Below are 23,724 nucleotides of genomic sequence, written 5' to 3' on the forward strand. Positions count from 1 at the left end.
AGGGTGTAACATAGGTGTGTTTTGGGAATTGTGAAAGCCGTGCTACAACTTGGCATCAAGGGCAGCACTTGCCTGCCATGGGGCTTTGGAGAGAGAGATGGAAATAGAGATAAACACAAGCAGGGAAACAACCGCAACGGATGAAAGGTGGAACAACAAGGACTGGTGTATCCGAGGGAGACTGTTACCACCACCACAAAAGCAGAAGGCTTCTTAGTCATTGAGCGCTGCCATTGGGGAGAGACAGTTGTATCTTTTCTTTTTTTCTTTTTTTTTTTTTTTTTAATAATTTTCTCCTGCATTACAAGGGTGTGTTTCTGGGTAGGGTCAATGTTTGGCAAATTGAAGATGAAAATCTGTAAACCACGCCACGCTGATGAAGACAGTAGCTGTCTCCTCCTTCACGCCCATGCAAAACCCTGCCCACCTCCAGGAACAGATAAAAGGGAGCATCCTCTGCCCTCCAGTCAGAGGGACTCACTTCCCTTCTGTCTGCACTCACCTCCTCGCACCACAGCTCCATCCGTCTTCCTCATCTTCTCACCTTCTCGATTTTTTGACTCAGAAGAAACAGCCATGTCTCGTCAGTCTGTCTGCAGAAGCTTTGGAGGCGGGAGTAGAAGGGGCTACAGCTCTTGCTCTGCCATCGGTGGTGGCTTTGGAGGAGGTGGTGGCAGAAGCAGGAGTAGCTACAGCTCGTTCTCTATGTCCAGGGGATTTGGAGGTGGTGGACGTTGTGGAGGGTTTACCAGCAAGAGCCTCCACAACATGGGTGGTAGTGGAAGGATTTCCATGGGTGGATGTTACGGAGGTGGAGGCTACGGAGGCAGAATGGGTGGCTTTGGTGGAGGCTACGGAGGAGGAATGGGCAGCTTTGGTGGAGGAATGGGTGGAGGAGGAATGTGTGGCTTTGGAGGAATGAGTGGTGGAGGAATGGGTGGTTACGGTGGGGGAATGGGCGGTTACGGTGGAGGAATGGGCGGCGGAGGAATGGGCGGCTTTGGTGGCCCAGGCTTTGGCATGGCAGGCTTTGGTGGCCCCGGTAGAGGTGGCCCTGGAATCCAGCCAGTGCAGGTTGACACAGCCCTCCTACAGCCAGTCCATGTCGAGATTGATCCCCAGATCCAGCAAGTCAAAAACCAGGAGAAGGAACAGATCAAGACACTTAACAATCAATTTGCCTCTTTCATTGACAAGGTGAGAGGGTGCGATTGGGGCCAGTCAAGGGTCAAATTTGGGAGAAACTTTCAAGTTCTGCAGAAATGTCCTTTCTGAGCTAGATAGCGTCAGGCTGAGGAGCTGGAGCAAAATTTTTTCATTAAGTACTGCTGGGGAGGAGATGAGAATCTCTCTTCCCGACGAGATCAAAGCTCTGTCTCCGGGGCTTGACTCCAGCCTGTTGCACCAGGTTCACCTCATGGGTTACTCTTGCAGCAGGCTCAACGCCTCCAAACACCCGCAGGTTTCGGGCACAAATTGTCCCTCCCGTGCTGCTCTCTTTCCAAGTACCCTCCCCTTGAAGTATTCATTAATATATATATTTTTTTTTTTTAATTTTTGTTTTCAAATGTCCAGTCTTTTAAATCTAGGCTAGAAATCTAAGATTTCCACATTACCTGTGACGGGAATCTACTTGGAGCTGGTCCTACATTTGAAAGCTCCTTTGACTTGAATATGTCTTAGACATTTCCTCCTTTTCCCGATCTTGCAGTTTAGGCAACAAGGGAAAATTTTAAAAAAAAGTTAATTGGTTCCGTCATTGTCCTGCAAAGGAGAATCGACACCCTTTTTAGATGATGAAAGGGGTGTCTTGGCTTCTGCTGCTGTTCCCCGTGTGACGGTGGATCCTCCATGTGTTGGCTTTCAGGTCCGCTTCCTGGAGCAGCAGAACAAGGTCCTCTCCACCAAGTGGGAGCTCCTCCAACAGCAAGGGCCTTCAGGGCCAAGGAAGAACCTCGACGTCATCTTCGAAAACTACATTCAGAACCTGAGGAGGCAGCTGGATGCCGTCTTGGGGCAGAGGGGGCAGCTGGAGTCGGAACTGCAGAACATGCAGCAATACGTGGAGGAGTTCAAAACCAAGTAAGTGAGAGTCTAACCCGGAGAGCAGCTCGAGCAGCTTTGTAGACCTTTTTCTTCACACACACCTTTTATGGCAGTTGCAGTCATCGCTTTTTCAGTCTAAATATTTAATTCTGTATTTTTCTTTCCCCTGTTAGTTTGCTTAGTGTGGCCGTAGGCAGGAAAATTCAGGAAGCTCAGCCTGTACTTTTACTTTCCATAGGTATGAGGAAGAGATCAACAGGCGCACAACTGCCGAGAACGAGTTTGTGGTGCTCAAGAAGGTGAGTCACGCACTATGAAACCATGGCTGGAATATCAGGCTGTATCTGGGCTTTGAGGGGACTCCCTCTTGAATGGAAATTTGGAGAGATAATAGAATCCGTGGGCTGACATTTGAAGTCCTTTGTTTTTAATTTGCATAAATGAATAGCTCCATCACAGCTGTTACCCTCCGTACAGACTGTAATTTCCATGGAGGATTTCCAAGAGGAAGTCAAAGCATTCCCTGTGATCTTTCCTGTAGGATGTGGACTGTGCCTACATGACTAAAGTAGAGTTGGAAGCCAAGGTGGGAGCTCTCACCGATGAAATCAACTTCCTGAGGTGCATCTATGAGGAGGTAAGAGCTCTTCCTTCCCCTGGGATGGGGTTGGCTGGAGCTGCCATGAGGCATGTGGTGGGCAAAGCCCCTGAGGTTGCCCTGGGTGCCCATGTGGATGTGGTCTGGGGAGGCTGGTTGGAGTCTCAGCTCCTTTCTCCCCTCCTCAGACAGTCAGGCTCACTCCTGTCTTGGTTGCAGGAATTGGCTCAGATGCAGACGATCAGCCGGGACCTCTCTGTGGTGGTGTCTATGGACAACAACCGGCACCTGGATCTGGACAGCATCATCGAGGAGGTCAGGCGCCAGTACGAGCAGATCGCTCAGAGCAGCAGAGCCGAGGCTGAGGCTTGGTACCAGAGCCAGGTGAGTTGGGAAGCAATTAAGGAGCCTGGGTAGATAATTTGCGACAGAGTGAGACATCTCCTTAAGCTAACGGTGCTGGAGCCCTGGCAAGGAAGTCCCAAGAGGACTTGTGTGGCTTTTGAAGGGTGTGACTTACTGTTTTCAAGATGCCCAGAGTCTCATGTTGGTGCATGGTAAATGTGTCTCAATAAACGTGGCCAAAAATGTACTTTAACTAGAAAGCGCCTGCCCAAAGTAGCTTTTCAGAAATGAAGGGACGTTAATTAATGTGACTAAGACCTACCTCAAAGTTCAAAACCAATAATTGAGTCTCAGACCCCTCTTTTACATTGAGCTGGGCATCCAAGACCAACATGATGAGGGTTTGTAGCAGCACGTGAGCTGTGGAAATGTTGACAAGCCTGGTTTGGGCATCAGGAATGTGTCACTGATGGGTGGCTTTGTCTTGGTGCCCTCAGTACGAGCAGCTGCAGACCACGGCTGGAAGGCACGGGGACAGCCTGCGCAACACCAAGATCGAGATCCAAGAGTTGACCAGGAACATCCAGAGGCTGCGGGCTGAGATTGAGAATGTGAAGAAACAGGTAGGGGTTGGGTGGTGTCTCATCAGGTTGGATAACAAATGACGGTGTGAGGGGCAGAAACGGTTGCTTCAACTCCCCTTGGTTACCTAAATGTAAATGTTACCCTTTTCTTAACCTTGACTCAACGCTTGGGCATTGAGGGCTGATCTGAAGTGACCAGATGGGTTCTGAAAAGTGCCTTTTTTTCTTCCTCAGAACCAGCAGCTGCAGGCAGCCATTGCTGAAGCCGAGGAGCGGGGTGAGATGGCCCTCAAGGATGCCAGGGTGAAACTGGAAGAGCTGGAATGTGCCCTGAGCAAAGACAAGGAGGAGCTGGCTCGCTTGCTGAAGGAGTACCAGGAGCTGCTGAACATCAAGATTGCCCTGGACGTTGAGATTGCCATGTACAGGAAGCTGCTGGAGGGAGAGGAGAACAGGTAAACCCTTGACCTCAACATTTGAGAGGGATGTTGTGATCTGGGCTGGACAACTTGAGTTTTGATGTTGAGAGTGTAATCTCAACCCAGCTCTTTTGGTTCAAATGGGTCGAGATGGCTGTTGGGTCTCTGGGTGACATTTTGGATGGTCAGCACTGATAATTGGCATACCCTGTATCATTCCTGTTAAGTGCAAATATCTTACTGAACCCGAAGTCTGGAAGAATCTCATCATAAAGAGACCTTGTTGATACCTTCCCTCCTTAAATACTTTACTGATGCCCAAGTTGCTGATGAGAGTGAAAGAGCAAAACGGTTTGATACCGAACACACAGTTCTCAGTTTTTAAGAAGTCTTTTTTTGTTAGGTAATTAAATGTTACTAATTTCCCTTTGTAGGCTGTGCAACGATGGCATGTCCAACGTCAATGTCTGTAAGTATCTGCATCTTTTTCCTTCAGAAACAGCAAAAGACCATGGTTATTGTTTGTGGCTACTGCCTGCCAGTGGGCGACGTGTATGTAACCTGTGCTTCTCTTCCAGCTGTGGTAGGCAGGACCACCATCTCTGGAGGAAGAGGAGGCATGGGAGGAGGCTTCGGAGGTGGCAGCGGAATGGGAGGAGGCTTCGGAGGTGGCAGCGGAATGGGAGGAGGCTTCGGAGGTGGCAGCGGAATGGGAGGAGGAATGGGAGGAGGCGTTTGTGGAGTAGGAGGTGGCTTTGGAGCTGGAAGCATGGGAGGAGGAATGTACGGCGGTGGCTTCTCTTCTGGAAGCGGAAGGATGTGTGGAGGTGGCAACTTCAGCTCCGGCGGGGGATCGTCCTCCGTACGGAGATGTGTCACGACCACCTCCGTCAAGTCTTCAGGAGTGAGGTTCTGAGCCCCAAAGCCAGATTGAAAACAGAAAGAAGCATCTCCCCTCTTCTCCCGGCAGCAGCCCAGCCTCCTGAAACCCAGCTCCAGCATCCTGTAACGAAACGAACTGTGTCCCTCATGGCCCACCATGCACCAGCTCATCCACCTGGCTTGGTCCCATCGAGGGAGACAAGGCAGTGCCATGTCCCATTAGCAGCCCTGGAGAGCTGCTCCTTAGCCCCAAGCCTCCCCCGTGGATTCCCGGCACGAAGAGCTGATTTACAGGAGGGAAAGGCTCTGCCTCTCTCGCTGTGTTGTACATTTCTGGCTGCCTCGTGGCAAATGTGTATAAAACTCCTCTTTCTTCCGCTGTTCTCATGTCCCTTCCTCAATGGCCGTATCCTTGGGGTGCTTCTGCATGCGGTACATCCTGCTGCTTCCATTCACTAGCCTTGGGGGCCAGGGTAGGTGTGGGGCAAGTGGGACTCCTCCCTTGGCAGAGCCAGTGGTGGAGCATCTTCGCAGCTGGTTGCCAGAAGGATTAACTGCCCCAGGGTGGAGCACCTGGGAAGCTTTGCTCACCTGGTAGCCCCAGGTGGAGCAGTGGCTTCCAGTTCCCCTTGTCCTTGTTCTCCATCACACCTGGTAACACCTCAGGCACACGTGGACTTTTCCTAAAGAGAACAAAGCTTGCTCATCAGTGCCAGGCCTCTTGTGACATGGAATGAGATGTGCTGTCCCCACCTCCCTTCCTCTTCTGTGTGTGTATGCCCTCCTTCCTCAGGATGTTGCCATTCTCAATAAATTGCAGAGAACATTCATTATGTCTTTGTGTCCTTGCTTTGGAGGCCACTTCTAGGCAAGGTGGCTTTAGCTGTTGGGGAAGCATCTTGGTGGGAAGGTGTGGGTTGTTCTTCCCTTCAATGCGTCATGACTGTATTTTGAGGGAACAGAATGGGTGTGGGAATGGAGCCAGGCAAGTGTCCAAGCCTGCATGGTGCCTCCTGACTCTCAGTGCCTGAAAGCCCAAGACTGGTGGGGTTCGGGATGCTTTGCTCACACAAGGAGCAATTCAGATGAGGCTGTCCTGCTCTTGTACGAACCAACCAACGCAATTAAGTGCCCTCTCACGAGATTTCTGGTCTCGTAGAATTTTATACATGTTAGGGAAAGAAGATGGCAGTGGTTTTGTGGGCCGTGGTGGGAGGGCAGGTCTACAGCTGCCTGTAGGCGTGGACATGGATGTTGGCCAAGCACCTCTCCTCTGGTGCACCAGTGGGCTGTGGCCAAGCAGGCTGCACAGCTCGTCACCCTCCGGGCACCAGGAGGGCTTGAGAACCACCAACTCATCCTCCCCTCCACTGACCAGCGGTGGGAACATGAAGGGCTGGGAAGGCACGATTGATCCCAAACCCGTGGGCTCAGGGAGCCATCAGCTCCCTTGAAAAGCCAGACAAGACCTCCCCAGTGTCTCCTCTTTGGAGAGAGAGCAAGTGGGAGAGCTTTGGTCTGGCTCGAGGAGGAGGAATGGGAGAAGAACATTGGTGTGTTTGATCTGTGCTTCAGTTCCTCCACCACAAGAAGAGATCAAAGAGACACAAAGGGCTTTCAGTGGTGGTTCAGGAGTCCCACAAGAACCTGCTGTGAGCAGCCTGTGTCCCCGGAGCAGGTCAGGAAGCTGCAGATCTGGGAGGAGGTCCAGGAGAAGCGGTGGGGAATGGTTTCAGGGCTCTTGGAAGAGGGACTTCTACTTGCTTTGAAGCTCAGCAGAAATCCATGAGAGCTGGGGAACGTGGCTGGGGTTTGGCCCAAAGTGAAAACAACGAGAAGCTGGGGCTGTGCCAAGAGCACTCTGAGCTTTGGTTTGGGGCAAGAGTCACCTGTTTTGGTTCTTAATCTTAGCACTACATTTCTAATCAGCTTTAAATTCTGAAACACGGCTTTATAGGCATCGTTGTGAAGAGTCGTTGCGACATCCCCCTCTGTGTCACCAGAACCTCTGTGCTGTGTGAGATCCAAAGCTGCAGCCTGGCTTGGTCTCCGATACATTTTCTGCAGAGTTTACATTTGTGGAGGTTTTTCCAGCACACAACTCCTTGTGTAAGAGACGAGAAGGAGCGGCTGGAGGCCCGGTTTGGTATCGAGTCTTACTGGGAGGAGGCTGAAGTGACTCCAGCTTTGGTATAATCTCCACATCTTGTCTGAAGACAACAGAGTGACTCAATCTTATCTGCATGTGCTGAGTGTGGTCAGCAGCCAGGCATTCGGCTGACTTAACAGATCTTCTCCCTCATGGTGGAGCCGCTGTGTGGGATGGTCCTGCTGCCTACCGGGAATGGGAGCTGCCATGTGTTTGGCAACCTGGAAGGAAGCCATGAGGAGGAATGACTTGTTTTCTCTACCTAAAAGCTGAGCTGCCCTGCACCTCCCTGGGACTGCTCATCATGAGCTGCTGCACTCATCTGTGGGATGATCTGGATGACTTAACTCTCCGTCTTGGTAATAACTATCAAAAGTTGAGACTCTGTTCATCCAACGTGTTTTGGAAAGGGGAGGTGTCCTGTCCCTGCTGTAGGGAAGGCTGCCCATTCTCCAGCTGCAACTTGTTGCAGTGGCCAGGAACACATACATCTGGATAACTCTTGGCCAACCATGACTTGAGTCCCTGAAGGGTAGGACAACCATTGGCCAACGGTTAGTTAAGCCTCCCGAGGGCAGGACAACCCTTGTCCAATTGCCCTTTGAGTCTCTCAAGGGTGGGATAACTATTGGCCAACTGTTTCTTGAGTCCTTCAAGGGTAGGACAACCGTTGTCAAACTGTCCCTTGGGTCCCTCAAGGGTGGGATAACCCTTGTCCAACAGTTCCTTGAGTCCTTCAAGGGTATGATAACTCTTGGCCAACTGTCCCTTGAATCCCTCAAGGGTAATGTTCTCCACCTTGCCACATCCCACCCTGTGAAGACACTGTGATCTCAAGCAGCCTCCGTCTCGGTGATAGTCAACGGCATTTTTATTTTTGATTCCTCTGGTGGCTTTTGAAAGTGATTTTCTGGGCTGGTTTTTCAAAGGCTCTGAAGTGCCTGTGGCTGCCGGTCACCTAGTGATACTTTCAACCAACATTTAGTTTCACAAGTCTTATGGGTGACTGTGAAAATTCCTTATGAATGTGTATCTCCATGCTTAGATCTTTTGAGTAACCTGTTCATTATTGTTTTAAATCTTTTGGAGGGCTGTGATCTATATTTTCTCTGTTACTTTCTGATTATTTGTGCTGTTATCCACAGAAAATGCAAAAAGTCATTGTGTATTTCACTCATAAACTTAACCATATATTTGACTGAAAGCATCCAGACTGATAATACCTTTGGAATGCCTTTTAAATAATATTTACAGACCTCAGTTTCCTTTTAACTGGCATCTACAATCCAGCTTCTTCAGCACACTGAACAGCAGTATAACTGTATATTTTCTATCATGGTTTCTATCATAATTATTTAAAATGTCATTTACGTGCAATCCAACAATGGGCTTCTTTATTTCAGAGACATCCTACAGAATACATTTCTAAAATATGTTACTTTCCCAACAGAATATTTGAAATTAAGAGGATATACTATGCCTTAAGGGTTGGAAGAGCTCCATTTCTCAACAAGCTTTTCCATGTCAGTTGTCTCATCTTTGGAGAGAACCGGGTAAAGGAGCGATCAGCAACATTCACCTGAGCAGTAGAACCCCTCACTACCTTGAACTGTCCGTCTGTCCTTCCACTTCTACGGTGCTTGTCTGTCTGTCCGCAACCATTGTCACCAAAGTGGCTGCCCAACATGTCCCTCCGTTCCTCCACGGGTCGTAATTCCCCATCGCCCTCCAAAGAGCACAGAGATGAAGATCAGTCATCGAGTTGCCTCCTTCACTCCGCTCCAGCATCATCCAAGGTCCCAAGTTGGTCATCACAGACTTGGGAAGACACGGTTGGAGGGAATTTTAATCCATGGGGAGAAGACACTCCCATCCAAAGTGACACCACGCACACTTCAAGGAGATGTAACTCCTTTCTAGCGGAGAATGTGCTGAGTCTCTTCAAACTTCGGTGTCTTGAGTTCTCCCTCAGGATTGGGAAACCTCTTCTGAAATGCCAAAGGCAATTTTACATATAAAAAGGGGATTTAGGGTGTGTTTAAGGAATTGTGAAAGCTGGAATTATAGCTGGGGTGTCATCAAAACAGCAGCTTTAAGTGGAGCTTTGACTGGACAGATCTATATCTGGAATTATTGGGAACCCTTAATTAATTAACTAATTAATTGTGAACCATGAAGGCTGGAAAACCAATGAGGGGCCACAGAAAAGGGCATTATTGTAAAAGTCGATCTCCAAGATGTCATAAAGATACGAGAGTCCACTTAGTCACTGAGACCTGTTCCGATGTTCTTGTTCTTTTATTCACCCCTCTATTGCAGGGTGTGTTTCTATCCAGGCCCAAATATGGTAAAGCTCAACTGGGAATCTGTCAACAACACCATGCTGATGGAAATATTAAATTGGCTTCCACCTTCACGCCCAGGCCGTCCCAGCCCACCTCCCGATGTGGATAAAAGGCAGTCCCTGGAGCTGTGGACCCAGAGAAGGCTGCAGACTTCTCTCCGCACTCGTTCCTCAGCATCGCAGCTCCATTGGGTCCTTCTGCTCTCCTTGATTTTTTGACTCGACTCAGAAGAAACAGCCATGTCTCGTCAGTCTGTCTGCAGAAGCTTTGGAGGCGGGAGTAAAAAGGGCTACAGCTCTTGTTCTGCTGTCGGTGGTGGCTTTGGAGGAGGTGGCGGCAGAAGCAGGATCAGTTACAGTTCCTACTCCTCATCCAGGGGAGGTGGAGGAGGTGGATATGGTGGAGGGTTCGGCAGCAGAAGCCTCCACAACATGGGTGGCAGCAGAAGAATCGCTGTGGGAGGATGCTACGGCGGTGGAGGCTACGGAGGCAGAATGGGTGGCTTTGGTGGAGGCTACGGAGGAGGAATGGGTGGCTTTGGCGGAGGAATGAGTTGTGGAGGAATGGGTGGCTTTGGTGGAGGAATGGGTGGCTTTGGTGGAGGAATGGGTGGTGGTGGAATGGGTGGTGGAGGAATGGGTGGCTTTGGTGGAGGAATGGGTGGCTTTGGTGGAGGAATGGGTGGTGGGGGAATGGGCCCTGGAGGAATGGGCCCTGGAGGAATGGGTGGCTTTGGTGGCCCTGGCTTCTCTGGAGGCATCCAGCCGGTGCAAGTTGACTCATCTCTCCTGCGGCCGGTCCATGTTGAGATTGACCCTCAAATCCAGCAAGTGAAAAACCAGGAAAAGGAGCAGATTAAGACTCTTAACAACCAGTTTGCCTCCTTCATTGACAAGGTGAGAATTTAGGACCGTGCTCATTTGGAGGTGGGCATTTTCAATGACTTTCTGTGGTGTGCAAAGGGATGGTTTTTGTTACCAACAAGCGCTTGTTAACGTTCCCATGACTGATGCCTCGGTAGCAGGTTATTATTAAGGTGTCATTAAGTAATACTGAACAATAGATGTGATTTTCACACTAATGGAAGATTAACGAGAACATCTGAAGAACATTCTGTAGAGTCTCTTGCCTCGTCATCTCTTCAATATAATTTCTAGTGATTCAGGATAAAGTCATCATCGTAGATGTAATTGCCTAAGAGTTCTCATTACCAAGCTTTTCTTTGTGAGAAACTTTCTTTACAAGGAACTGATTCTATAAACTTACGAGTGTTAAATGCCTTTCCAACACTCTTTGATTATTTTTATTTCAAATAGAAGCCAAAGAAATATGGAATTGCTTGTAGGAGAATGTATATTCAGTTAGAAGAAAAAAAAAAAAATCATTCTTTTCTTGACTTCACTACTGCGAAGACAACAGCAATGTCCAAAACTGGAGCTATGGGAAATAGGGATGCTGTTTTCTATTGGCAACTCTTTTTTGTCCAAAAGTGAGAAGCTCACAATGACCGAAAATGTAATAATGCTTGCCATGCACTTCAGGAGCTTGGATGTTTGAATGAGCCGTGGTTGGGCATTTGGGAGAAGATTCCCTGGGCCTCCCAAATAATAGGCAGGAGGTTTGAGTAGAGGGATGTCTCCCCGGATGAATCTCTCACACACACTTTTGTGGGCTTTCAGGTCCGCTTCCTGGAGCAGCAGAACAAGGTCCTCTCCACCAAGTGGGAGCTCCTCCAACAGCAAGGACCTACAGGACCAAGGAAGAACCTTGATGTCATCTTTGAAAACTACATCCAGAACCTGAGGAGGCAGCTGGAATCAATCGTGTCACAGAGGGGGCAGCTGGAGTCGGAACTGCAGAACATGCGGCAATACGTGGAGGAGTTCAAAACCAAGTAAGGGCAGTGAGAGATTGAGGAAGAAAGGAGCCCCCAGAGAGGAGAGCTGAGGCAGCTGGGAGATCTCCAGCCTGTCCTCCCTTTGCTCTGGAGCTCTGTAGGAATGGGACCGAGGTTGCCATGGAGGGAATGGGGGTTCTGCTGGTTGACTGAGGAGCAGTCCAAGAGACTCACCTTGTCCTGTCCCTTTCCACAGGTATGAAGAAGAAATCAACAAGCGCACGGCTGCTGAGAATGAGTTTGTGGTGCTCAAGAAGGTGAGTCCCAGAGGCACCAGGAGAGAAGGGGTGAGGGGGAAGGCTGCCAAGTCATTGGGTGGAGGGAGCATCAAGATGGGAAGCTTCTAAGAGGAGGCATTGGCTGCCAACAACTCTTCTGGGATGGGATGAAGTTGTTGTCTATGTCTATCTTTCCTGTAGGATGTGGACTGTGCCTACATGACTAAAGTAGAGTTGGAAGCCAAGGTGGGAGCTCTGACCGATGAAATCAACTTCCTGAGATACATCTATGAGGAGGTAAGAGCTCTCCCTTCCCATTTGCTGGCTGGAGTTGCAATGAGGCAAATTGGTGGCCAGAAACCCCGAGGTTGCCCATGTGGATTTAGGCTTGAGAGTCACTTGGGCTCCCTGTCTTGGTTGTAGGAATTATCTCAGATGCAGACGATCAGCCGGGACCTCTCTGTGGTGGTGTCTATGGACAACAACCGGCACCTGGATCTGGACAGCATCATCGAGGAGGTCAGGCGCCAGTACGAGCAGATCGCTCAGAGCAGCAGAGCCGAAGCCGAGGCTTGGTACCAGAGCAGGGTGAGTTGGGAAGAAATCAAGCCACCTGGGACAATCTCTGCTGATCATTGGGTTCCTTGCCACAGAGCAAGGGAACTTGGAGTTTTTGGTTGGTTGTGTCACTAATGGGTCACATTGTCTTGGTGCTATCAGTATGAAGAGCTGCAGACCACCGCTGGAAGGCACGGGGACAGCCTTCGCAACACCAAGATTGAGATCCAAGAGTTGAGCCGCAATGTCCAGAGGCTGCGGGCTGAGATTGAGAACGTGAAGAAGCAGGTAGGGGTTCCTCAGCATCTTGTTGTGTGGTGGCATCGGGCTGGGTCATGACTGAGATGGGTGGAACAGTGTGAGGGAAATGTAGTTCTTTGAAATTCAGGTCTTTTTGAGGAGACTGATGGTTCCTGCTTATTTTTCCACCCAGTTATTGCCCCGAGGTTGCCTCCAGTGGAGGGTGTGGAGGAGGCAACTGAGAAACTCCTTTCCTTTTCATTTTCTCAGAACCAGCAGCTGCAGTCAGCTATTGCTGAGGCTGAGGAGCGGGGTGAGATGGCCCTCAAGGATGCCAGGGTAAAACTGGAAGAGCTGGAAGGTGCCCTGAGCAAAGACAAGGAGGAGCTGGCTCGCTTGCTGAAGGAGTACCAGGAGCTGCTGAACATCAAGATTGCCCTGGACGTTGAGATTGCCATGTACAGGAAGCTGCTGGAGGGAGAGGAGAACAGGTACCTCTCTTTCTTTGTGTCTCTGACTAATTTCTCAACAGATCATACTATTTGTGGGTAAAATCTTTGCATACATCCTAAAGATAAATTTCATATCGCTCATGTTCTAATTCTTAGTGATAAGTGTGTTCTCCATATTTCGTATAAGAACGTTGAGGTCAAGGTAGCTCATTTGTTTAAAGGAACAATTGGGAAATTCAGAAAGAATCAGGAATTGTAAACCTTCTAAAAAAAGGGAAACTCTCAGCTGAAGAAACATGCACCTCCCATGGGATTAATCGTTTTCTTTTCCCTCACAGGCTCTGCAACGATGGCATGTCCAACGTCAATGTCTGTAAGTATCTGCATCTCTTTCCTTCAGATGATGTCTTTTTTAGAGGTACAACCAGCCAATGGGCGACGTGTATGTAACCTGTGCTTCTCTTCCAGCTGTGGTAGGCAGGACCACCGTCTCTGGAGGAAGAGGAAGCATGGGAGGAAGCTTCGGAGGTGGCAGCGGAATGGGAGGAGGCTTCGGAGGTGGCAGCGGCATGGGAGGTGGCGTCTGTGGAGTAGGAGGTGGCTTTGGAGGTGGAAGCATGGGCGGCAGCTGTGGAATGGGAGGAGGATCGTACGGCGGTGGCTTCTCTTCTGGAAGCGGAAGGATGTGCGGCTCTGGAGGTGGCAACTTCAGCTCCGGCGGGGGATCGTCCTCCGTACGGAGATGTGTCACGACCACCTCCGTCAAGTCTTCAGGAGTGAGGTTCTGAGCCCCAAAGCCAGATTGAAAACAGAAAGAAGCATCTCCCCTCTTCTCCCGGCAGCAGCCCAGCCTCCTGAAACCCAGCTCCAGCATCCTGTAACGAAACAAACTGTGTCCCTCATGGCCCACCATGCACCAGCTCATCCACCTGGCTTGGTCCCATCGAGGGAGACAAGGCAGTGCCATGTCCCATTAGCAGCCCTGGAGAGCTGCTCCTTAGCCCCAAGCCTCCCCCGTGGATTCCCGGCACGAAGAGCTGATTTACAGGAGGGAAAGGCTCTGCCTCTCTCGCTGTGTTGTACATTTCTGGCTGCCTCGTGGCAAATGTGTATAAAACTCCTCTTTCTTCCGCTGTTCTCATGTCCCTTCCTCAATGGCCGTATCCTTGGGGTGCTTCTGCATGCGGTACATCCTGCTGCTTCCATTCACTAGCCTTGGGGGCCAGGGTAGGTGTGGGGCAAGTGGGACTCCTCCCTTGGCAGAGCCAGTGGTGGAGCATCTTCGCAGCTGGTTGCCAGAAGGATTAACTGCCCCAGGGTGGAGCACCTGGGAAGCTTTGCTCACCTGGTAGCCCCAGGTGGAGCAGTGGCTTCCAGTTCCCCTTGTCCTTGTTCTCCATCACACCTGGTAACACCTCAGGCACACGTGGACTTTTCCTAAAGAGAACAAAGCTTGCTCATCAGTGCCAGGCCTCCTGTGACATGGAACGAGATGTACTGTCCCCACCTCCCTTCCTCTTCTGTGTGTGGTATTCTCAATAAATTGCAGAGAACATTCATTATGTCTATGTGTTGTCGTTTTGGAGGCCACTTCTAGGCAAGGTGGCTTTAGCTGTTGGGGAAGGTGGTTGGTGGGAAGCTGTGGGTTGTTCTTCTGTTCACCGTGCTCTTGAGGGAACTGAATGGGAGCCAGGGAAGTGTCCAAGCCTGCGTGGTGCCTCCTGACTCTCATCAGTCATCTCAGTGCCTGAAAGCCCAAGACCGTACCAAGACCGGTGGGGTTCTGAGTGCTCAGTTCACACAGTTCACAGTGAATGTGAGCAGTCCAAACTGACACCAGTCCAAACTGGAGGAGTTCAGGAGGCTGCTAAATATTTGGGCAGGTCCTAATGTAGCTCCATCCTTGGAGTCAGGTATAGTCGTTTTCACAGATATCTTCATTTGCTCTGTCCAGAAAACTCCAACACACAGGGGTCCAGCACCTTTTGAACGAATGAGGAGGCTCCAGGATACCCCGTGCCAATATTTAGGGCTCAGCCTTGATGCCAACTAAGACACTCAGAGCCCTGGTGCCCATGTCACATCCTACCAGAGAGGTCTGGTAACACACAAATCTCTGCTCTTCTAGGAAAGGGCTTTTGTCAATCTTTCTCTTGGATTTCAGGTTTTTCAAGCAGGAAGAAGGTCTATATGGGGTACGCTGAAGCCACAAGCAGAAACTGATGAGATTTGGGCAGGAACGCTGCCAGAGCAGAGTGGTGAAACCAGTAGAGACCCAACCATGTTGATTGATGATGGAAATCGGCAGGGGCAGGGTGGGAACAGACATCAGATCAGTCTGTTGTCAGTTCATCTCAGTTTCCTGCCTTGGAGTGGACTTTGCTTTGTGGTGGGGGAAAGTGGCAACGGTAGGAGCCTTGTGGGCCGTGGTGGGAGGGCAGGTCTACAGCTGCCTGTAGGCGTGGACATGGATGTTGGCCAAGCACCTCTCCTCTGGTGCACCAGTGGGCTGTGGCCAAGCAGGCTGCACAGCTCGTCACCCTCCGGGCACCAGGAGGGCTTGAGAACCACCAACTCATCCTCCCCTCCACTGACCAGCGGTGGGAACATGAAGGGCTGGGAAGGCACGATTGATCCCAAACCCGTGGGCTCAGGGAGCCATCAGCTCCCTTGAAAAGCCAGACAAGACCTCCCCAGTGTCTCCTCTTTGGAGAGAGAGCAAGTGGGAGAGCTTTGGTCTGGCTCGAGGAGGAGGAATGGGAGAAGAACATTGGTGTGTTTGATCTGTGCTTCAGTTCCTCCACCACAAGAAGGGATCAAAGAGACACAAAGGGCTTTCAGTGGTGGTTCAGGAGTCCCACAAGAACCTGCTGTGAGCAGCCTGTGTCCCCGGAGCAGGTCAGGAAGCTGCAGATCTGGGAGGAGGTCCAGGCGAAGCGGTGGGGAATGGTTACAGCTCAGGGAACCTGGTTGGGGTTTGGCCCAAAGTGAAGACGACGAGAAGGCGATGCCTCTGAGAAGCTGGGGCTGTGCCAAAAGAGCGCTTTGGGGTTTGGCCTGGGGCAAGAGTCAGCTCTTTTTGTTCTTAATTTTAAGACTATGTTTCTTCTCAGCTTTACACTCTGAAACACGGCGTTATAGGCATCGTTGTGAGGAGTCATTGCAACATCCCCCTCTGTGTCGCCAGAACCTCTGTGCTGTGTGAGATCCAAAGCTGCAGCCTGGCTTGGTCTCCGATAGATTTTCTGCAGAGTTTACATTTTGCCCGGTGTGGAGGATTTTGCTGCGCGCAGCTCCTTGCGTAAGAGATGAGAGAGAGCGGCTGGAGCCCGGGCTGTCTATCGAGTTTTACCTGGAGGAGGCTGAAGTGACTCCAGCTTTGGTATAATCTCCACATCTTGTCTGAAGACGTCAGAGTGACTCAACCTGGGCGTCTTATCTGCATGTGCTGAGTGTGGTCAGCAGCCAGGCATTCGGCTGACTTAACAGATCTTCCCCCTCATGGTGGAGCTGCTGTGTGGGATGGCACAACCAAATCCTGCTGCCTACCAGGAAAGGGAGCATTTGGCAACCTGGAGGGAGGCCATGAGGAGGGATGACTTGTTTTCTCTCGTAAAAACTGAGCTACCCCGCACCTCCCTGGAACTGCTCATCGTGAGCTGCTGCACTCATCTGTGGAATCATCTGGAGGACTTAACGCTCTTAACTCTCCAAGAACTAAGAGCCTCTTCATCCAAGGTGCTTTGGAAAAGAAAGGTGTCCTGTCCCTGCTCTGGGGATGGCTTGCCACTCCAGCTGCAACTTGTTACAGTGGTCAGGACACACACACCTGGATAACTCTCAAGCAATGATGTCTTGTGTCCTTGAAAGGAAGGATAACCCTTGGGCTAACCATTACTTGATTCCCTCAAGGGTAAGACAACCCGTGGCCAATGATGACTTGAGTCCCTCAAGGGTAGGACAACCTTTGCCCAACTGTCCCTTGAGTCCCTCAAGGGTAGGATAGCCCTTGGTCAACCATTATATGAGTACTTCAAGGGTAGGATAGCCCTTGGCCAACCATTATATGAGTACCTCAAGGGTAGGATAGCCCTTGGCCAACTGTCCCTTCAGTCCCTCAAGGGCAGGATATCTCTTGGCCAACCGTTACACCAGTCCCTCAAGGGTAATGTTCTCCACTCTCTCACACCCCACTCTGTGAAGACTCTGTGGTCTCAAGCAGCCTCTGTCTCGGTGACAATGGAACTTCTCTTTCTGATTCCTCCAGTGGCTTTTGAAAGTGATTCTCTGGGATGGTTTTCCAAAGGCTCTGAAGTGCCTGTGGGTGAAGGCTGGTACCCAGTGACACTTTCCAACAACATTTACTTACACAAGTCTTATGGGTTTTATTCCACATTAAAGCTTAAATGCAGTATAATATTGGGCTGCTGAAGTGCTGGGAAGGCTGTAAAATATACTCCCTTTAACATTTACTGATGATTTACAGAAGCTTAGCAGTAGGGAAAATGTTGTTTTTACTTGAAGTTCATACATTTAACTAAATGTATATTTGATTAAGAAGATGCAGAAGAGATGAATGTGCAAAGGTGAATGTCCTACTTCATCGCCTCTGCACAAAGTCAAACTTTATGGTTTTCTCCTTTGAAGCAGCTTTTTTCTAATTTGTTCAGGATCCCCTTATTCATACCCCCCCCTCTCCCCACCCCCGAATTTATGGTGGTCAAAGATTGGGCAAAGATACCAGATCTCCCACTGCACAATTCATCATCATCAATACTCGAACTGTTCTTAGGGAAACACCAGAGCTTCTTCTGCCTTCTAGTGACCCCCTTTTTCAAAATGATCAAGTGTGATGAACTCAGCCCGATCATTTGCCTACCAACTTTGGTTAAAAAAAGATGAGTTTGACAAGTCCCAGTGATCCCCGTCCGCCTTTCTCTGCTCTCTGTCAGTCTCCAGCCATCATTACCACATTTCGTGCCCGAACTGTCCTCTCATCCCTCAGCAGGTTGGGTGATGCCTGTGGCCATCTGAAAAGCAGAAGGAAGGAGCTTGGACATCCTTGATCTCTTACTCATTCCTCTCCAGTGCTCAGAGTCCCGGTCCTTGGTTCTCTGGGACTCCGGGAGATGCGTTTTGCAAGAACGTGTCCTAGAAGAAGGCACTCCCATCCCAACTGGTGCTGGTAGGAGAGGAATGAAGCACCTCCTTTCTGGATAAAACAGAAATGATGATTGTTGTTAAATGTTAATTTGTGGTTTTCTTGCTCTGAGTTGGGAAACTACTGCTTGGGAAGGCACCGGCAATTTTCCACTTAAGCAGGAGATCTGGGGCGTGCTTGGGGGAGTTGTGAAAGTCTCGTTCTAGGTGCTTTTCACCAAAACGCTTGCCTGTAGATTGAGCGTCGGTGCAAAAGATCCCAATCCAGACAAACTGCGAAATCATTACCAGTGGATGGAAAGGTGGGAGGAGGGACGAACATGACTACATCATTGTAAAACATATTTTCCCAGATGCCATAAAGATAGGAGAGTCCACTTACTCACTGAGATCTGTTTCCATGCTCTTGCTCTTTTATTCACATTGCAAAGCATATTTCTGGGTGGAGTCAACAATTTGGCAAAAATCTGTTAACCGCACCAAGCTGATGAAGACAGTAAATTTGTTTCCTCCTCACGCCCTTGTAGACCCAGCCCACCTCCAGAAACAGATAAAAGGGAATGCCTGGAGCTGTGGGGCCAGAGAAGACAGCGCACACTTCTCTCGGCATCCATCCCCCAGCACCACAGATCTCTTGGTCTTTCTTTCTCTCCTCGGCTCTGTGTGGAAGGAACAGCCATGTCTCGCCAGTCAATCTGCAGAAGCTTTGGAGGCAGCAGCAAAAGGGGATACAGCTCTTGCTCTGCCATTGGTGGTGGCTTTGGAGGAAGTGGGGGCAGAAGCAGGATCAGCTATAGCTCGTTCTCTACGTCAAGGGGGATCGGAGGCAGCGGACGTTGTGGAGGTTTTAGCAGCAGGAGCCTCCATAACCTGGGTGGCAGCGGAAGAATTTCCATGGGTGGCTCTTTTGGCGGTGGATATGGATGTAGAATTGGTGGCTTTGGTGGAGGCTTTGGAGGAGGATTTGGCAGCATTGGAGGAGGTGTCATTGGTGGAGGAATAGGCAGCTTTGGTGGTCCTGTGAGAGGTGGTCCTGGGTTCCCTGGAGGCATCCAGCCGGTGCAGGTTGACCCAACCCTCTTGCGGCCGGTCCATGTTGACATTGATCCTCAGATCCAACAAGTGAAGTGCCAGGAGAAGGAGCAGATCAAGACTCTTAACAATCAGTTTGCCTCTTTCATTGACAAGGTGAGAAGCTGGAACTGTGTTTTCTTGGGAATGGGCACTCGGAGGAACTTTCCTGTGCTGTGGAGAGGGAAATATTGTCCTTCTCAGCTCAGTGTGGGCAGGTCTGGAAGGTTGGTAGTGTGTTCGTTGAGTCCTCCTAAGGAGATGTAAAAATTTTACACCCGCAGAGAAACCAAAGGACTTTCTCTAGGTTTGGTTGATCCAAATTCTCCCTCAGCATTTCTCTGTGCAGCCAGGCCAAAGGGATCATGAGATATGTGATTCTTTAAGTCTGTCCTGATTCAAGGGTGGTCTCTTCTCAAGGAACTCAGAAGGTAGGAATGAGCTTTCAGTTAATTCCTGGCTGTTCCTTATTTCAGCTCAGATACAGATGGGCATTCTTTAGACTGTCTGCACTGGGAGAACACTGGTTATAAATGTTCTTCATAGTTTTTTTCTTTAATATATGACATATATATTGAATACTTTTTGTATCTGAAAACAGGAATTTTCTCTGGTATTAGGACATTTGGGATTTCATTCGTTGGAAGGAAAAAAAAATGTTCTGATGCTTCTGTAAATTAATGTGGGTCAAAATTTGCAATTGGAAATGACAATAATCTGCAAATCTGGAATGTAGTCATCCAAATAGTTAATTAAAAAAGAGCAGAAATGCAGGAGGAGAAAAGAGGAGACATTTGAGGAAAATTGAAAAAAGAGGAGAAAGAAGGGAGGAATCATCCTTCTGGGTAACTGGCTTTCAAGCAGCCACAATCCTGGTGGGGATTTGGGAAAGAATTCCCCTTGGCCTCCCAAATAATAGGCAGGAGGTTTGAGTAGAGGGATGTCTCCCCGGATGAATGTCTCACACACACTTTTGTGGGCTTTCAGGTCCGCTTCCTGGAGCAGCAGAACAAGGTCCTCTCCACCAAGTGGGAGCTCCTCCAACAGCAAGGACCTACAGGACCAAGGAAGAACCTTGATGTCATCTTTGAAAACTACATCCAGAACCTGAGGAGGAGGCTGGAGTCTCTCCTGGGACAGAGGGGGCAGCTGGAGTCGGAACTGCAGAACATGCGGCAATACGTGGAGGAGTTCAAAACCAAGTAAGGGCAGTGAGAGATTGAGGAAGAAAGGAGCCCCCAGAGAGGAGAGCTGAGGCAGCTGGGAGATCTCCAGCCTGTCCTCCCTTTGCTCTGGAGCTCTGTAGGAATGGGACCGAGGTTGCCATGGAGGGAATGGGGGTTCTGCTGGTTGACTGAGGAGCAGTCCAAGAGACTCACCTTGTCCTGTCCCTTTCCACAGGTATGAAGAAGAAATCAACAAGCGCACGGCTGCTGAGAATGAGTTTGTGGTGCTCAAGAAGGTGAGTCCCAGAGGCACCAGGAGAGAAGGGGTGAGGGGGAAGGCTGCCAAGTCATTGGGTGGAGGGAGCATCAAGATGGGAAGCTTCTAAGAGGAGGCATTGGCTGCCAACAACTCTTCTGGGATGGGATGAAGTTGTTGTCTATGTGTGTGATCTTTCCTGTAGGATGTGGACTGTGCCTACATGACTAAAGTAGAGTTGGAAGCCAAGGTGGGAGCTCTCACCGATGAAATCAACTTCCTGAGGTGCATCTATGAGGAGGTAAGAGGTCTTCCTTACCCTGGGATAGAGTTGGCTGGAGTTGTAATGAGGGGCGTGGTGGCTGAGAACACTGAGGTTGCCCTGGGTGCCCATGTGGATGTGGTCTGGGGAGGCTGGTTGGAGTCTCAGCTCCTTTCTCCCCTCCTCAGACAGTCAGGCTCACTCCTGTCTTGGTTGCAGGAATTGGCTCAGATGCAGACGATCAGCCGGGACCTCTCTGTGGTGGTGTCTATGGACAACAACCGGCACCTGGATCTGGACAGCATCATCGAGGAGGTCAGGCGCCAGTACGAGCAGATCGCTCAGAACAGCCGGGCCGAAGCCGAGGCTTGGTACCAGAGCAGGGTGAGTTGGGAAGAAATCAAGCCACCTGGGACAATCTCTGCTGATCATTGGGTTCCTTGCCACAGAGCAAGGGAACTTGGAGTTTTTGGTTGGTTGTGTCACTAATGGGTCACATTGTCTTGGTGCTATCAGTATGAAGAGCTGCAGACCACCGCTGGAAGGCACGGGGACAGCCTTCGCAACACCAAGATTGAGATCCAAGAGTTGAGCCGCAATGTCCAGAGGCTGCGGGCTGAGATTGAGAACGTGAAGAAGCAGGTAGGGGTTCCTCAGCATCTTGTTGTGTGGTGGCATCGGGCTGGGTCACAACTGAGCTGGGTGGTGTACTAAGGGTAGCATGAAGGAAATATTGTCATTGAAATTCAGGTCCTTTGGAGAAGATTAATGGTTCCTGCCTGTTTTCTATCCATTTGTGCCCTGAGGGCAGCTCCAGTGGAGGGTGTGAAGGAGGCAACTGAGAAACTCCTTTCCTTTTCATTTTCTCAGAACCATCAGTTGCAGTCAGCTATTGCTGAGGCTGAGGAGCGGGGTGAGATGGCCGTCAAGGATGCCAGGAGGAAACTGGAAGAGCTGGAATGTGCCCTGAGCAAAGACAAGGAGGAGCTGGCTCGCTTGCTGAAGGAGTACCAGGAGCTGCTGAACATCAAGATTGCCCTGGATGTTGAGATTGCCATGTACAGGAAGCTGCTGGAGGGAGAGGAGAACAGGTAGGATCTGCTGTCACTTTCTCCTGACCAAGGTACTCTCTCCCCTTGGGACAGGCTGAGGTTTAATCCCCTCTCACAACCCTTTGAATGTTGGAATCTGATTTACTTTCATTTTTCCCCCCAAGGTTTTAAGCCCAAAATACAACCGAGATCCCCACAGGGAATGTTTCTCAGGGGTTTTAATTGATGTTAAATGAAGCGGGAAATAAGAGGAGTACTTGGGAAATTGCAGGGAGCTTAACTGCTTCCTCTTAGGTTAGATTTACATCTTCTTTCCTTTCCCTGCACAGGCTCTGTGGAGATAACCCATCCAACGTCAACGTCTGTAAGTATCCTTACATCCTCTTCTCTGCAGAGTGGCTTGTCCCCTGGGTTTCGTGAGTATTCCCAGGCTGTAGAGTGAGCCTCTCCTTCTCTTGCAGCTGTGGTGGGCAGAACCACCATCGCCGGGGGCAGAGCTGGTGGCTTCGGAGCCGGTAGTGGCATGGGAGGAGGAGTATGTACGGTCGGAGGAGGAAGCATCATTGGAGGCAGCTGTGGAATGGGAGGAGGGATTATCAGTGGTGGCTTCTCCTCTGGGAGTGGGAGAATGTGCAGCTCCGGAGGTGGCAACTTCATCTCAGGGGGTGGATCCTCCTCGGTGCGGAGATGTGTCACGACCACAACGGTCAAGTCGTCGGGTGTGAAATACTGAGCCCTGACCTCAGTCCCTCCAAGGAAAGAAGCACCTTTTCCTTCCTCCAGCCAGCAGCGCAGCCCTTTCCTTCCCCAACCGGCACCCAGCAAAGAAACGAACTCTTTCCCTCAGAGCTCACAACCTCCTTCAACCCTCCTGCCCAAGGGGAGGTCTTCCACCGTCCTGTGGGCAGAGCCTGGCTCCTCTCTGATGTCTCCATCCCACCAGTCTCCAGGGAGGAGAGGTCTCCCTTGTGGGTCCCAGGGACTGCAGGGCTCATCCGAGCATCTCCGGCTGCTCTTCTCGCTGCCGCCCCGGGCTGCCGTGCTGGCTGAGGAGGAGTGTGTATAAAACTGCTCTTTCCTTTCACTTTTTAAGGTCTCTTTTTCAATGGCCACATTTCCCTTGCGACTCCCGCGTGTCCTGCATGGTACCCACACGCTTGTTTCAGCTGTATCGGGAACTCATGTGAGCAGAAGAAAGGTGATAATGTCTCATAGTCAGATTTAGGAGTGAGAAAGAGGTCTCTGGAGATGTCCACCTTCCGCTGGTGGAGTAATTTGGCAGCTTTAATATTTTATAGATTTCTTTCCCTCTTCTCCTTCACACTTGATGTATGTACGGCCTTATTGCAAACCTTCTGTTGCGTGAACCCTACTGCATGGTTGCTTCCTACCAGCACCCCTTTCCTCCGAGTTCTTTCATTACCAATAAACTGCAGGCAGATGAAAAGATACCTTGGTGTTGTCTTGTCACTTAATGGTCCTCAGGGGAGGGAAAACATGCTTTGTTTTTGGCCGCAAGGAACAGCAATGCCTACAGTGCAAATCACTCAGCACCCAGCTGAGGTGAGGAGGAGGAATATGGCCTTTCTCTCTCCTCTTAGGAGGTGCCATCTTGCTCCTCCACAGTAGACTCCTTATCTCTCTGTGGGGTGGGAGACCCATGGCTGTAAGGAGTGTGGCACAGGAAGGGAACATGCAAAGTCAACCTAGTGGCCATGAGGTGGAGGGGGATTGTGCTTGCCCCAATAGTAGGAGGATGAAGCGTCCAGCCCCCGTTGATGGGCACCTCAGGAGGGAGTCAGGCAGGGCCACCACTGGGGACACTGGGGTTGGGACATGGCAATGTATGGTGGCGGTTGGTACACAGTTGTCTGGATGGCACGGTTTGGTCGTAGTGGTCTGAACAGGGCAATTGTGGCATTTGGACTGGATGGTTTGAACGTGGCCACCGGGACATAGCAGTTGGACTTGGCAACTTGAACACAGCCGTTGGAATGGGGTGGTTTGACCAGGGATGGGGTGGT

General features: G+C 50.3%; 1 protein-coding gene across 1 annotated transcript; it reads left to right on the top strand.

The window, feature by feature from the left end:
* The first annotated feature begins 485 nt into the window (after nucleotides 1–485).
* Nucleotides 486–23,149, top strand: LOC106895985. Its single transcript, XM_014955675.1, has 28 exons — nucleotides 486–1,197; nucleotides 1,868–2,082; nucleotides 2,285–2,345; nucleotides 2,588–2,683; nucleotides 2,864–3,028; nucleotides 3,487–3,612; nucleotides 3,808–4,028; nucleotides 4,427–4,461; nucleotides 4,571–4,690; nucleotides 9,951–10,264; nucleotides 11,048–11,262; nucleotides 11,462–11,522; nucleotides 11,685–11,780; nucleotides 11,907–12,071; nucleotides 12,204–12,329; nucleotides 12,552–12,772; nucleotides 13,072–13,106; nucleotides 13,202–13,382; nucleotides 18,130–18,195; nucleotides 18,421–19,081; nucleotides 19,952–20,166; nucleotides 20,366–20,426; nucleotides 20,592–20,687; nucleotides 20,868–21,032; nucleotides 21,165–21,290; nucleotides 21,519–21,739; nucleotides 22,030–22,064; nucleotides 22,162–23,149. Exons 1-28 carry the CDS (start codon nucleotides 577–579, stop codon nucleotides 22,431–22,433), a joined length of 4,992 nt encoding a protein of 1,663 aa, XP_014811161.1. The 5' UTR covers nucleotides 486–576; the 3' UTR covers nucleotides 22,434–23,149.
* Nucleotides 23,150–23,724: the final 575 nt, after the last annotated feature.

Source organism: Calidris pugnax, unplaced genomic scaffold (assembly GCF_001431845.1).
Source record: "Calidris pugnax isolate Ruff unplaced genomic scaffold, ASM143184v1 scaffold300, whole genome shotgun sequence".
NCBI classification, from domain to species: Eukaryota; Metazoa; Chordata; class Aves; order Charadriiformes; family Scolopacidae; genus Calidris; species Calidris pugnax.

Coding starts and splice junctions, on each gene's coding strand:
- LOC106895985 (XM_014955675.1), top strand. CDS start 577: ATGTCTCGTCAGTCTGTCTGCAGAAGCTTTGGAGGCGGGAGTAGAAGG. Junction 10,265..11,047: donor TTGCCTCCTTCATTGACAAG/GTGAGAATTTAG, acceptor GTGGGCTTTCAG/GTCCGCTTCCTGGAGCAGCA. Junction 22,065..22,161: donor CCCATCCAACGTCAACGTCT/GTAAGTATCCTT, acceptor CTTCTCTTGCAG/CTGTGGTGGGCAGAACCACC.